This window comes from Lactuca virosa, chromosome 1 (assembly GCF_052849685.1).
Source record: "Lactuca virosa cultivar CGN04683 chromosome 1, Lactuca_virosa_CGN04683_v6, whole genome shotgun sequence".
NCBI lineage: Eukaryota > Viridiplantae > Streptophyta > Magnoliopsida > Asterales > Asteraceae > Lactuca > Lactuca virosa.
Window position 1 is genome coordinate 56,785,593 of NC_136426.1, and position 14,669 is coordinate 56,800,261.

Sequence of the window (14,669 nt, forward strand, 5' to 3'; positions counted from 1 at the left end):
TGGTGAGATTTCGCAAACATTTATCGAAAGAATTTCCATAAACAAAAAAATCGTCCATGAAAACCTCTATGATATTTTTGACATATTCTGAAAATATGCTCACCATACATCATTGGAAAGTCGCGGGTGCATTGCACAAGCCGAAGGGCATGCGTCTATACGCAAAGGTGCCAAAAGGACATGTGAATGTAGTTTTCTCTTGGTCTTCCGGGGCAACCGAAATTTGGTGAAAACCAGAAAAACCATCAAGGCAGCAATAGTGAGATTTCCCGGCCAATCTTTCTAACATCTGATCGATGAATGGAAAAGGGAAGTGGTCTTTGCGGGTGGAAGCATTCAACTTCCTATAATCGATACAAGCCCTCCACCCGTTTTGCACACGGGTGGGTACCAAATCCCCTTCGGAGTTTTTGACAACGGTGACCCCAGATTTTTTCGGGACTACCTGAACGGGGCTCACCCATTTACTATCTGAGATAGGGTAGATCATACCTGCATCCAAAAGCTTCATGATTTCTTTCTTTACCACCTCCATCATGGGTGGATTCAATATTCTCTGTGCCTCTCAAGTTGGTTTGAAGTCTTCCTCCATGAGAATCTTATGCATGCACAAGGAAGGGCTCAACCCTTTTATGTCAGCAATTGTCCACCCAATAGCTTTCTTATACTTTTTCAGCAAAGTCACCAACTCATCTTCTTCTGCAATGGACAGCTTGTTGGAGATAATGACAGGCAAAGTCTTTTCTTCTCCAAGGTATGCATACTTCAAATGATCTGGAAGAGTCTTCAATTCTAGCTTAGGTGTCTGCACAACGGAAGGAAGAAGTTTTGTTAGAATGGGCAATTTCACATTGCTATTATCATACTTCATTTTCTTCCTTTCTTCCATGAACTCCACTATTTCCAGCAACTCTTCATCTAACTTGAAATTTTCTGCAATCTCTTTGACCGAATTGTTATCAAAATTCCTACTCAAAACTAACTCCAACAAATCATGGTTAGTCAACTCAAAACACTTTTTAGTCAAAGGCTGGATTATATCAACAAAATTTGTGCAATGAACATCACTTGGGTACCGTATTGCTTCATAGATATTAAAGTTGATGACCTCCCCATCGAATTCCATGGACAATGTACCATTGTAGACATCAATTTTTGTTCTTGCTGTTTTTAAGAATGGTCTACCTAAAAGTATGGAACTCGAGGTTGGGTGGTCATCATCTCCCATATCAAGCACATAAAAATATATAGGAAAGACAAGCTCATTAACTTGCACTAAAACATCCTCTAATACACCTTTTGGGTGTACTATAGAACGATCTGCAAGTTGGATAATCACCCCGGTTTTTGTTAAAGTGCCTATGCCAATAGATTTATAAACAGAATAAGGTAAAACATTGATTGAAGCTCCTAAATCTAGCATAGCACGGGGGACATAAAGGTTTCCCAATTTGCAAGGAACAGTGAAAACACCCGGATCCTTGCAATTTGGGGGCATCCTTTTCTGCAGAACTGCAAAAACATTTTCACTTACTTTCACTGTCTCATTACCTCGCAACTTATTTTTAGATGTGCAAAGTTCCTTAAGGAACTTAGCATATCTAGGTACCTGTTTGATCGCATCTAAGAGGGGAATGTTGACTTCAACTTTCCGAAACATTGCCATGATCTCACTATCTTCTCTCTCTTTTTTGTTGCTGCTCAATCTTGATGGAAAAGGTGGTGGTGTGATCTTTGCTTCTTTCTCTTCCGGCTTCATTTTCTCCACCATTTTTTCTTTCTTTTCATCCTTCATTGGTGGTTCTTCTATCACCAACTCCTCTTCTTCTTCTTCGGGCATCTTCGGGCCATCATATTTCTTTCCACTCCTCAAGCTAATTGCACAAGCATTATGCTTTGGGTTCTTTTCAGTTTGAGGAAGTAGCTTTCCTTGATTCTCCATTTTGCTCACCGATTGAGCAAGTTGTGCCATTTCTTGCTCAAGATTCTTGATGCTTGCCTTGGTCTCTTGCTCAAAACTTTGAGTGCTAGTGGCAAGGCTTTTGACTATGTCTTCTAAGGACATACTTGAGGACCCGACTTGTTGAGGAGGAGGTTGTGGTTGCCTCGGTTGATAATTTTGTTGTGGGAATGGAGGCCTTTGTTGATGTTGAGGAAATGGTGGTCTTTGTTGATAACCTCCATGCTGATTACCTCCCCAACCTTGATTATTGTTCCATCTTTGATCACCCCTTGGCTGCTCAAATCCCTTTTGATTCGACCCGAAATACCCTCCTAAAGCATTGGTTTCCGCATAATCCTCATCTTGAAGTTGAGGGCACATGTCGTTTGGGTGCCCTACTTGAGTGCAAATACCACAAGGGCGGGGTGTGGGCTGCACACCCTTGTCTTTAGCCAACATCATTACAACTTTCATAAGCTTGGACAATTGAGCTTCAATTTGAGGAGTTTGGACCTCTTTTACACTTCGGGGTGCATCTGTGTACCATTCTTCATCATGGCTTGCATGCTTAGAATCTTCAGTCATATTCTTAATTAAGTTGTGGATTTCGGTTGGAGTCTTATCGGGTAAAGATCCGCCACTCGAAGCATTAAGAAGCCTTCTTTCCATTGGGGTCATTCCTTCAATGAAATATTGGAGGAGTTGGTACTCGGTAATTCCATGCTTGGGACAACGGGCACAAAGCTTTTTGAACCTCTCCCAATATGTATGAAAGGCTTCTCTCTTGTGTTGTTTGATCCCAATTATCTCTCTTCTTAGGGCTGAGGCTTTCATTTATGGGAAGTATTTGTCTAAGAAGAGGCGTGCAAGATCTACCCATGTGTTAACTATCCCCGGTGGGAGGTCATAAAGCCAATCTTTTGTCGAGTCTTGCACTGCAAAGGGGAATGCCCTAAGCTTAATTTGGTCCTCCGTGACATTGTGTGGTTTCATTCCAACACACACAACATGAAACTCTGTGAGGAACTTGTGGGGATCTTCGTTTTCTAAGCCTCTAAAGGTTGGGAGTAAGTGGATGAGACCGGATTTCAATTCAAGGTTTGTAGCTGCCGGATAGGTGATGCAAAGAGGTTGTTGAGTAACCTCTTGCCTCGCCCATTGGCGAAGGGTTTGTTTGGGTGGTGGTTTTGGAGGTGGATTCCCTCAATGGTTATCTCCCATGGTATGAGTAGGAATTGAGGTTTCTGTGGGTGTAGTGTTTGGGATGTTATGAGTAGGTGAAGAGAGTGGGGTGGTATTTATGGGTGATGATGGTTGAGATGATGATGAGGGGTTTTCTGTTTCAGTTTCTGACACACTTGAGAGGGGTATATCCTCCCAAATGTTGATGACCGTAGGGGTAGATGATGAAGAAGTTCCGGAAACTGGTTGCCTCTTACGAAGCTTGGCTTGCTTCCGTAGCTTCTTTACAGTCTTCTCTATCTCCGAGTCAATTAGAAGTGGTGTACCTGTACGAAAAGATCTAGGCATAAACAATTAGTAACATCGTGTCGCCGGCAACGGCGCCAATTTGTTAGGCGTGTCAAACCCAACAAATAATAGGGGTACAACAGACTCCAAATACACTGCTTTAATGCACTAAAAAGGTAGTACAAGGCAAGCAGGGTCGAACCATAGAGACACGGGATAAAAGTCTATACCTCTTTGCGCAAGGTACTTTGGTCACAAAGGGGGATTTGTTTGCAAAAGTAAAATAATGAAAATAAAAATCAACTTTGAAACATGCAGAAAATGAAATAGATTTGTAAACAAGTTGTAAAAGTGCTTCCAGTTCTAGTTCTCAATGTTGTCATTTAACCTGATTATGACTTGATGTAATTTGTGATTACTATTCTAAGTTGGTACTGAAAGATATTAAAACGCTCTAATACCTCTCGCTTGCCAAATTATCTAACCAAAACACGCTCTTTGACTAGACCTAGCTTTACTAATTCAACTTAAACACACTCTTAGATTGTATTGAAAAACGGCATTAAGTTTTGTACAAGCTTCCCAACAATGTTCATTTCTTCTCATACGCTCGGAAGTGTAAAAACATGTGATAAATGTTCGACAATAAGAAAACCTATTGTTTTTTACCAACCATTAACTTTATAGAACGAATAGGTGCCCTAAAAGTTAATTAACTACACACAAATTCAATTCATGAAAGTGGCCAATCAAACACAAATCAAATTTAAGGATTCTAGTTTAAACAAGAACATAATCACTAGAATAGAATTGCAAATCAAACATCAAATCATATGCTTTAAGTCAAGCAATCAACATGTTTTGAACAAGAACTAGAAACTAGGGTTTCTTAGCCACACATGGCTAGAACAAGATCACAAGAATAAAAGATGGAAATAATGTGCAATTACAACTTACAAATAAGAGAAATGATGTTTCCAAATGATAAATGATCAAATCCTTGCAAAAACCTTCAAAATCCCCTCTCAAAATATGCTCTGATATGTTGTGTGTGTCCCCAAATGACCCAATTTCCGTAATATGAAAAATAGGAAAAACTGCCAAAAGTTGGTTTTTTTTGGGTCGAACACGGCCCGTGTTGAGCATAAGGTAAAAGTGACATGGCCCGTGTTCAGCTTGGTCAACAGCTCCCATTTTGGTCAACACGGCCCGTGTTGATTTTGCAGTGTAAATCCAACACGGCCCGTGTACCCTTCTGACTCCGAATCCAAACTTGATTTTTTCAACTTTTTCGTTCTTCGCCCGATCATCCCGAAATCTTCACCAATGCTTCCCGGCACCTCCCAAAGCGCATTCCAAGCTCCGGTTTACCTGAAAAGACATGAAAGTGTGCAAATAAGGTTGTTCTAGAGACTAACATGAAATATGATGAAATGCAAGACAAATGAAGAACAATTATGCTAAATAGATGCATAAGAAGGGACTAAAATTTGTGCAAAAAGGTGCACAAATTGCACCCAATAGTTCTCAATAGGTTGCATAGGGGCAAGGCACCTTAATTAATGGAAAGTACATTGAAAGGTAGGGGTGAGCTGCTAAATAACTTGGAAGCAATGGTGGGACCCTTAATGGCAAGAAATTAAGTATGAACAAGTTCAGTCCATAAGATTTTGGATTTGTCACAAACATTATCTTTTGATTATGGTTGTGACAGATTCGCATGGATAGGAACACATGCACCATAAAATCTAAGTGTCATAAGGTTTCTCTCCTTCATGAAAATAATTGTGAGGAAACGCTTTCACTAAGAGAGATTTTAAGGAGATAGCGATTATGTAAATTGCATTCTCAAATTCGATTATGATTACGACATCCCTCTTCATAGTTCGAATTATGAGATTTGACAATTAGTTTAAACATTCGAGACTTAGTGATATAAGTACTGAATTAGTTTAGACACACATGTGAGCTGTCTAAGGAAAGGTGTATGAGTTGTTTTCTAGAATCTTAGATAAAAGATTATCGAAGCATATCGTATTAGAAATATGAACTTTGGAAATCAATAAGTATTGCCTTCTAGAAGTCCAATGGTTTTCTGAATACGTGTCAAAGCTAGTGGGAGCATAAATGTTATGCTGGAATGGATATAATCATCATGTTAGTGGGAGCATGATTATTATTTTAAGTGTTGCAAGTTGGCAATATTAATTATAGAAAAACAAAGTTTCACTTTGCAAAGTTGCAGGGGTTGAAAAGTTGTTTTTGCTATAATTAAGGGAGAGAATGTTATACTTTGTTTCCAATCTAAAAGCTTAGATCGAGAAATTTTAATTGAATTTAGTCAAGGATATATTTATTAATTGCATTCTCAAAGTTCGATTATGATTACGGCATCCCTCTTCATAGTTAGAATTTTGAGAACACGGCAAATAGAAATATTATGGCAATATTATAGCAAGAAACTGGTAAAGAATCACGTTTTTCATTATAAATCGTATCCCATACGATTCAGGTATAGGATCGATTGCATATGTTGTAATATTTGACCATTCTAAAATTTTCCAAATGCCTAGGGCATTTAGAGGGAAAAAGGACTAGAACCGGTTTGACTAAAATAAATTGAACAACTGTCAATGACAATCTAAGGTTCGCTAAGGATTGGTCGCTAGTGAGCAGTTGGAAGTATAGTAATGAATGGACCATATCGACATTATTATGAATAGATAAGACTCTATTCACAGTGAGTTGTTATATGGCAAATATGGAAATGTTTCCATATTGGGAGTTGGACGTTAATAATTTATGTCTAGATTAGAAACTTCTATGCAAGAAGGATGTTCAAAGGAATGTACTTTGAATGTGAGACTTCATAACTATGGAATTGTCTTGTAATAATCTCCAATAGAGCACTTTGTAATTTCATTGGCAAAGTCTTGGTAACTTTGGCGCTGTGATATTACGAAAGGACCGTTGCATAAAATGTTAGAATCTAACATATTCTAGTTGTGGCGAAAATTTTGTATTCTTGCACTAATGATTAGGATTTGTGAAATGAGCATCATTGGAAATGTGTTCAATTGATCTATTTCACAAAGTAAGGACCATAGGTAAACATAGTGTGCATGCTAAGAGCATGGGACAATTGTTGTTATAATTCAAGTAATAAGTTGATTACCCGAAACAACAAATAATGAGTAATCAATATGGTGATTAAATGAAAGGTGTTTTATTTATACTCAAAAGTTTGGGGCCATATAGGATTAGTATTATTCTTGTGTTTCACTTTGCATGTTTTGACTTCCCGAATAATAAGATTATTCAAACCCTCCACAGTCGCTCATACTTTGGAAGTAGGTATGAAAGAAGACTGTCATGAATCCGTCTGTAGATTGACTAAAGCGTTTAGACATAGCACAAGTTTGCTGCAGAGTTCATGAGTGCTGTTATAAGATTAGAGTATTGGATTAAACCCACGCTCACTTGGATCGCTTCATGGATTTTATCATGAGTGATTGGTGAGACGATAATATCTTATATTCTTGAAACCGAGATGTGTGAGTTGTATTCTGCAAGTTGATTGCACACTGATAATATGTAAACGCACCAGTAACTTGGTGTTATAAAACATATTGTTGTGTGTGATTTGATGAGTAGGTACAAGCGAGCATTCGAGTCGAAGTTTATCTGTTCCTTTTACCCAAAGTGGGATAAAAGCGATATATGTGGGCCCCTCGATGATTTAGTGATGAAACCCTAAGCGCTTGGCCAAGCCGGGACTGAGTTGATGTGTTCAATTGTAGTCTGTTGTGAGTCGTCATAAATCGGAAATCGGGAAACAACACGTGAACAGAGAGTATGATTGAAATCCATGTCTCAGTTCATACGATATCTAGAATGGAGGAATATATGATCCCTTATCTAAAGGACAGGTTACTGATAAGATCAGAGTTCAACAGTGTCTTTGAGAGCTACGATTGCTAATCGGATAATACTTGCATTTATAGTTACTAGACTTATCTAAGTGGAAGACTGTTGGATTAGTGTCTAAGCCCGTAACTATATTTGGTAAGTATTTGATCCGGTTGTGCATGGTCCTTTTGGGTTGCCTTCATCAAAGCAACTAGATAGGATGATTTATGAAGAAAGAGGTTAATTATGGTTTATTAATATATTATATGAATAATATATTAATAGAGAAATCATAGAGTTTAATTAATATTTGACAATAATTAATTAAGAAATTAATTTTGTGAACAAAAGGGATTAATTAGACTTGGGGGACTAATATTGTAATTATAAGATAATTGCATTGTGGGCTATGGATTCCTAAAGAGAAGGAGGTTGGACGAAATCTATGGGAAGCCCATATGATTTTCGTCCAAGGGCCTTCTAGAAAGGTTCCATGGGTTGCGTAAGGCTTAAGCAGAGAATTAGGGTTTCTCCTGAAACCCTAGCAGCCCACACAAGTATAAATAGACCCCTAGGGATCCCAAAAACGTGGCTAAGTCTTCTAGTAGAGATCTTGAACGGTTTTGGTGCTCCTTTCCCCTTTCCAATATCATCCTCTTGCTTGTGGTGTTTGTAAACCATTAGAGGAGTGACATTTGTGACTCTAAGCTCCAAGGAAACGAGATTCAAGCCATTCTATAAGACGTATTCATCTAGATCTGTTCTTACATGTTAATTTCGATATACATATGCTAGATCTAGGGTTTATGAGCTTTGGATGATTATTGCATGTTCATTAGACAAATTAGATCCAAAGCTTTAGGGTTTGCATGTACACCATAGGAATGATGTAGTGCTCATATCCCATCAGTTCTCCCCCAGTTGGGGTTCGAACCCGAACTAACGAGTGCCCGCAATCAATCATCACCCCATTAGGGCTCACCAAATCCATCCCCACGATCACCTTGTTGACTCGCAAAGGAATAGAAACCAAATCAATTGCATACCGCTCGCCAAATAAATCCAAATCACAACCCCGATGAACCCTCGATACCCTGACTGGGTGATCGTCAGCAATCTCTACCTCTAGTGGATAATCAAGCTCTGTGGGGTGTCACCGAATCTCTTGCTAAGCGCAAGACACAAAAATGATCGGGTGGCACCCGAATCAAACAGAACTAAAGCTGGAACACAGTTCACTAGGAATGTCCCTATATAATACCAATCTTATAATAAGCATAAACATCAAAACAATAAATGAAATAGAGAGAAAATACCTACCCGTAACCACATATGGTGCTGCATGAGCCTCATCGGCTGACAACTGGAAAGCTCAACTCCTCACAACTGGCGCATCCGCCTTGCCCTGACGGTCGTCGGTGATTCTCAATGTCGCTGGAGCGGGTGCTGCAACTGGTCCTCCAGCCAAACTCAGGCAATTGGCCTTCTTGTGGCCCTTCCGATTGCAATAGAAGCAAATTAGATCAGATGCGTGGATGGTGGGCCAATCCCTGCTAAAGTAACCGGTCTTGCTGCACTTGTAGTAGTTGAACCCACCCATCCTACAAACTCTGTCGTATGCCTTGATGCACTTGCCACAGTGGCCCCCACCCTGATGGACCCTCGATCGTGAATAATTAACCTTGGGATTTTGGCCCTAGCTCTCGAAAACCTGAGCCTGAACCGACTTCATGTAACATACACGTTTTGAAATCGTGTATTGTAAATTATAAAAGAGAATAATATTATGAAATATTATGTGAAATTGAGTGTTGAGTTCTAACGGATAGTTTTACTAGAATTGAAGTAAAACTATGTTTAGAATCACTCATAAAATATTGGAAGTCTTATGAGATTCCAACTAAAAGCCAAATAGTGAAATTTAGTGAAAATATAAATTTTGAAATAAGTAAAATTTTATTATTGAAAGTTGTAGATAATCTCATTAGAAACATGTAGGCGAAAACCTCGTCGAAATCCGAGTTATAACGAAGAAGTTATGACCAATCGAAGATCCGCGACAAAACCGGCACGGTGCCGAATGACGTAAAAAGTGAGTTTTTGATAAACTACTTTTTATCCTTAGTGATCTAAATGGAAGTCGTAGTATTCGTTAAATCGAGAAGTTCGATAAAAAGAACGCCAAAATCTGACTTCGTATGAGGAAGTTATGATTTTTCTAAGTTTCAGCTTAGCAATAGACAGCTAAAAACTCGAATTTTAGATCGAGTGATTTTTAGCCAACACAACCTAAATGAGAATTGAAGATCTCGTCAATAGTAGTACAACGGTAAAAAGACAGACGAAAACGGACGTCGGATGAAGAAGTTATGAATTTTTAACGGATTTTCCTGTCCCGGTCTGTTAAAAATAATATTATTAAAAATAAAGTCAAAATTATCCAACGAAGTCTAAACGAAAGTTGTAGAGCATAACTTTCCCTACGCGTGCATACAAAGAACGTAAAAAACAGAGCTCGTATGCGAAAGCTATGGATTTTAGAAGATTGGGGCACAATTTTCGAGAATATTCGCATGGATAAGCTTCATCCGGACCAGCCACGTCACCCTCGCTCCGAGCTGGCCACGTATCCGAAGCAGCTGCGTCATCCAAGTCGTGGCGCGTCCGAGGAGCGACGCGTGTCGCACAGGTGTCCGAAGCCGATGACGCGTCCGAAGCGCTGGCACCTCGCATGCGCGCCATCTGTCCGAGCCACGTGTCTTCGCCTCCTGCTGCCTCGTGCCCTCCTTGCTGACTCACTCCTCTCGGCCGACCTTCAGACCTCCCTTATAAATACAAGGCTTGCGAGCCTTCCCGGGTAGTTTTGGAGATTTAGCCTTTTTCACCCCTTTTTCAATATTTTCACTATTTTTCAATATCAATATTAACACCCGAAACACGCCCCGAAGTGCCCGTGAAGCCCGAGAAATTTATTTGTTCGGTTTGAAGCTCTACCTTTCCAGAGCCCGGCTTTTCAATAAATCTCCCGGTTTCAACGAATAAAGTCATATTTAGAGCCGAAATGCTGCACAAATTATTATTTTGCCCCCCGGTTATTACAGGGTGAGTTTAATATATAGGAACAATTGTATGTTATGTGTTATATGTGCTATGTGTTTTTCCATGTTACATCTCGTGTTATTATTTCTGCTATTTTTATAACAAGGCTATACCTCTGACCACGAAGTGTATGACATAGGCATCACTTGGGTATTGGTATGTACCATTGACCATGAAGTGTATGACATAGGCATCACTTTGGCTTCGGCAGTATGCTAAGATAAGGCTGAAAGCCTGAATAATCTAGCAAAATGATATTCCTGAGTATTTTCTGTGCCACTTGTGTTGAAACTTTATTGATTGTATATCAAGTATGGAAATTTTTATGTCTCATTGATTGATATGGAAAGCTTTTCACATGATTCACATATGCCCTAGTTGTTTCTTGTTCCTCTTTGCTTCTGCCATATTGAAGTATATATATGGCATAACGTTATATTGTATCTATTATTGAGCTCACTAAGCGTCACCGCTTACCCCTCTCAGTGTTTAACAATTGCAGGAGATAAGTAAGCAGTATGGTTATATACTGTCGGAAGATGTAGAATAGTTTTTACTATTACTTTTGTATTTCGGTTTATGTTTGTATAAAATTACAATATCCTGGGTAGTTATGTAAAATATTAAAACATAGTCGGTTTGTATCCAGTAGTTTGCAATCACTTTACCAATATAAAATATTGTTTTTATGAATATGCATGTAGCATGTTTTGGAGTAACAATTGTCAAGTATGAAAGTTTGGGTCTTTCAGAAATACGAAAGTTTAGAAAGGGGTTCTTTCAATCATGGTATCAGAGCGGTGGTTTAAGTGAACTAAATTCCATGGATTGGTATTTAGACTTAAACTATTGGAAGTTCAATATATGAACCGAATCATTGTAAATATATGGATACAAACCATAGGAAATACTTAAGTGGGGTATTGGGTAGCGATAAACCCTAGTATTCTAATATATTAAGTTACTTCAAAATTTTCATAGAATTAGTTTATGTGAACTAGGAATTTTGAGAATTTCTAGATTTAAACATGGATTGTTAAGTGAAGATGATACGATATGTATCTAGTATACTTTAGGTTGAATACCTAATGGGGACAAGCACTAGAATATTAAGAGGAGATATGTCTTATATTCTATTAGGTGCTAAATGATAAGTAAATATAGCATGCTTTAGGTTTCATACCTATATTGCTATTATTTGAGAAAGTTTAAGGTCTGTTGCCGACCTTGGTTTAGAAAATTTTATGTTCAGAATTCTAAGAATTTTCGTAATAGAATTTACATGAAACTTTTCGAAATGATAAAGAGACGTATGATAGTTGACATCGATAAGTTTATAAATAAACGATCGCGGGATATCGTAAAATAATAAATATGAAGTGTTATCGTAAATAGTATATTAATACCAATAGAGTGGTATTATACATTTAAATTATGTTTGATATATAATAACATCTTTGGAAGAAAGATGTGCGTTTGAAACACGTTTGGGCAAGATAAATGTATTGGTACAAATCCATGAAGTTGTTCCACCGCTGTCCAGATTGAAGCATTGATTGTTTATAGAGTCGGAAGAACCGAGGATGGTGATAAGTACTTCGACAGTATTGAAATTAATGTGGTACAAGATTTAGAAGAATTAAATGAAGATCAAAGGAAAGGATGATGAAGTTTTTAGACTCAATAGGCCAAGACTATGTGATGTAGTATGTAGTTCGAGTAGTAACCCTATACAAGATATTTAGACTTAGTATTTAATAATACTGAGTGATGATTGACTTCTATCACATCCTTATGGAAGTTCCATTGTGTGTTAAGCCGACTTTAACATACAAGATTGGGATGGTGAAATAGGTTATTTGGTTGTGAAAAGGCTGAGTGGCTTACTTGTTATAGTAAGGTAGAGTACTTAGTTGAAGAAGATATACACTCATATTATTATATGAAAAGAAATGTTGTAGTTAGGAATGACAGAGAACCAAGTTGAAGCTAGTAGAGCTTGCTGAGATGCAGCTATAATGCAGACTTCTTAGGATAGACTCCTATGAAGTAGACTTAAAAGATACAACCTTGAGAAGAAGACTTACTCAGATACAGGAATGACGATGTCATGGAAGGATAATGAAATGAACAAATGTGCATTACATGAGTTAGAAGATGATGCAAGTAGTTGAAAACCGTTTGTCTCCACATTGCTAGAGTAAATTCTGGTATAGTGTATCTTGCAGAGTAGATACTACCCAAGAAAGAATTTATATGAAGAATTGGAAGTAAAACTTCTATCGACCTATGGAAAAGTATTAGAATATGCTAGATCGAGCATATGCATGAGAAGAATCCTAGAAGGCGAGTATAGGTAATCCAAGATATGTTTGATAGAAACGCGAAAACCCTAGTTGAGTCTAGGAGAAATTGTTGTATGTATTTGTTTAAACACGTTCATGTGTGATAAGTTGCTTTGCGATTTTAAATGGAGACTTGGATAACTACAAGACAATACTTGGGACGAGTATGAGTAGATGTGAATAGTAGTAGAGGCCTATACTACTGGAAGCACAAGACTCACACTTGGATCAGGGAAAGTCACAAGGTTACCAAGAAGCTAATAAACGATTCCGTTATCCTAAGAGAAATTGGATAATAAGTTAAGATATGTAGAAAAACCTGAAAAGATCGTAAACGAATGAACGACTAATCTACGTAATAAAGAAGTGGAATATCAAGGCCCAAATTATACTTGGGAGAATAAGAATGAAATAAGAGCGAAGTATCCCCATTTGTTTTAATCGTTGTGATTTCGGGGACCCAATCCTCAAAAGGATGAGGTATTTGTAACATACACGTTTTGAAATCGTTTATTGTAAATTATAAAAGAGAATAATATTATGAAATATTATGTGAAATTGAGTGTTGAGTTCTAACGGATATTTTTTACTAGAATTGAAGTAAAACTACGTTTAGAATCACTTAGAAAATATTGGAAGTCTTATGAGATTCCAATTAAAAGCCAAATAGTGAAATTTAGCGAAAATATAAAAATTGAAATAAGTAAAATTTTAGTATTGAAAGTTGTAGATAATCTCGTTAGAAACATGTAGGCGAAAACCTCGTCGAAATCCGAGTTATAACGAAGAAGTTATGACCAATCGAAGATCCGCGACAAAACCGGCACGGCGCCGAATGACGTAAAAAGTGAGTTTTTGATAAACTACTTTTTAGCCTTAGTGATCTAAATGAAAGTCGTAGTATTCGTTAAATCGAGAAGTTCGATAAAAAGAATGCCAAAATCTGACTTCGTATGATGAAGTTATGATTTTTCTAAGTTTCAGCTTAGCAGTAGACAGCTAAAAACTCGAATTTTAGATCGAGTGATTTTTAGCCAACACAACCTAAACGAGAATTGAAGATCTCGTCAATAGTAGTACAACGGTAAAAAGACAGACGGAAACGGACGTCGGATGAAGAAGTTTTGAATTTTTAACGGATTTTCCTGTCCCGGTCTGTTAAAAATAATAATATTACAAATAAAGTCAAAATTATCCGACGAAGTCTAAACGAAAGTTGTAGAGCATAACTTTCCCTACACGTGCATATAAAGAACGTAAAAAACAGAGCTCGTATGCGAAAGTTATGGATTTTAGAAGATTGGGGCACAATTTTCGAGAATATTCGCATGGATAAGCTTCATCCGGACCAGCCACGTCACCCTCGCTCCGAGCTGGCCACGTATCCGAAGCAGCTGCGTCATCCGAGTCGTGGCGCGTCCGAGGAGCGACGCGTGTCGCAGAGGTGTCCGAAGCCGATGACGCGTCCGAAGCGCTGGCACCTCGCATGCGCGCCATCTGTCCGAGCCACGTGCCTTCGCCTCCTGCTGCCTCGTGCCCTCCCTGCTGACTCACTCCTCTCAGCCGACCTTCGGACCTCCCCTATAAATACAAGGCTTGCGAGCCTTCCCGGGTAGTTTTGGAGATTTTGCCCTTTTCACCCCTTTTTCAATATTTTCACTATTTTGACATCCCCCGAAGCCCCAGTATCAATTTTAACACCCGAAACACGCCCCGAAGTGCCCGTGAAGCCCGAGAAATTTATCTTTTCGGTTTAAAGCTCTACCTTTCCAGAGCCCGGTTTTTCAATAAATCTCCCGGTTTCAACGAATAAAGTCATATTTAGAGCCGAAATGCTGCACAAATTATTATTTTGACCCCCGGTTATTACAAGGTGAGTTTAATATATAGGAACAATTGTATGT

At 38.4% G+C, this 14,669-nt stretch overlaps 1 protein-coding gene across 1 annotated transcript; it reads right to left on the reverse strand.

The window, feature by feature from the left end:
• Positions 1-565: 565 nt before the first annotated feature.
• LOC145114158 (uncharacterized) lies at positions 566-2,776 on the reverse strand. Its single transcript, XM_079050157.1, has one exon. The coding sequence runs from the start codon at positions 2,774-2,776 to the stop codon at positions 566-568; it is 2,211 nt and encodes a 736-aa protein (XP_078906283.1).
• Between the last annotated feature and the right edge of the window lie 11,893 nt (positions 2,777-14,669).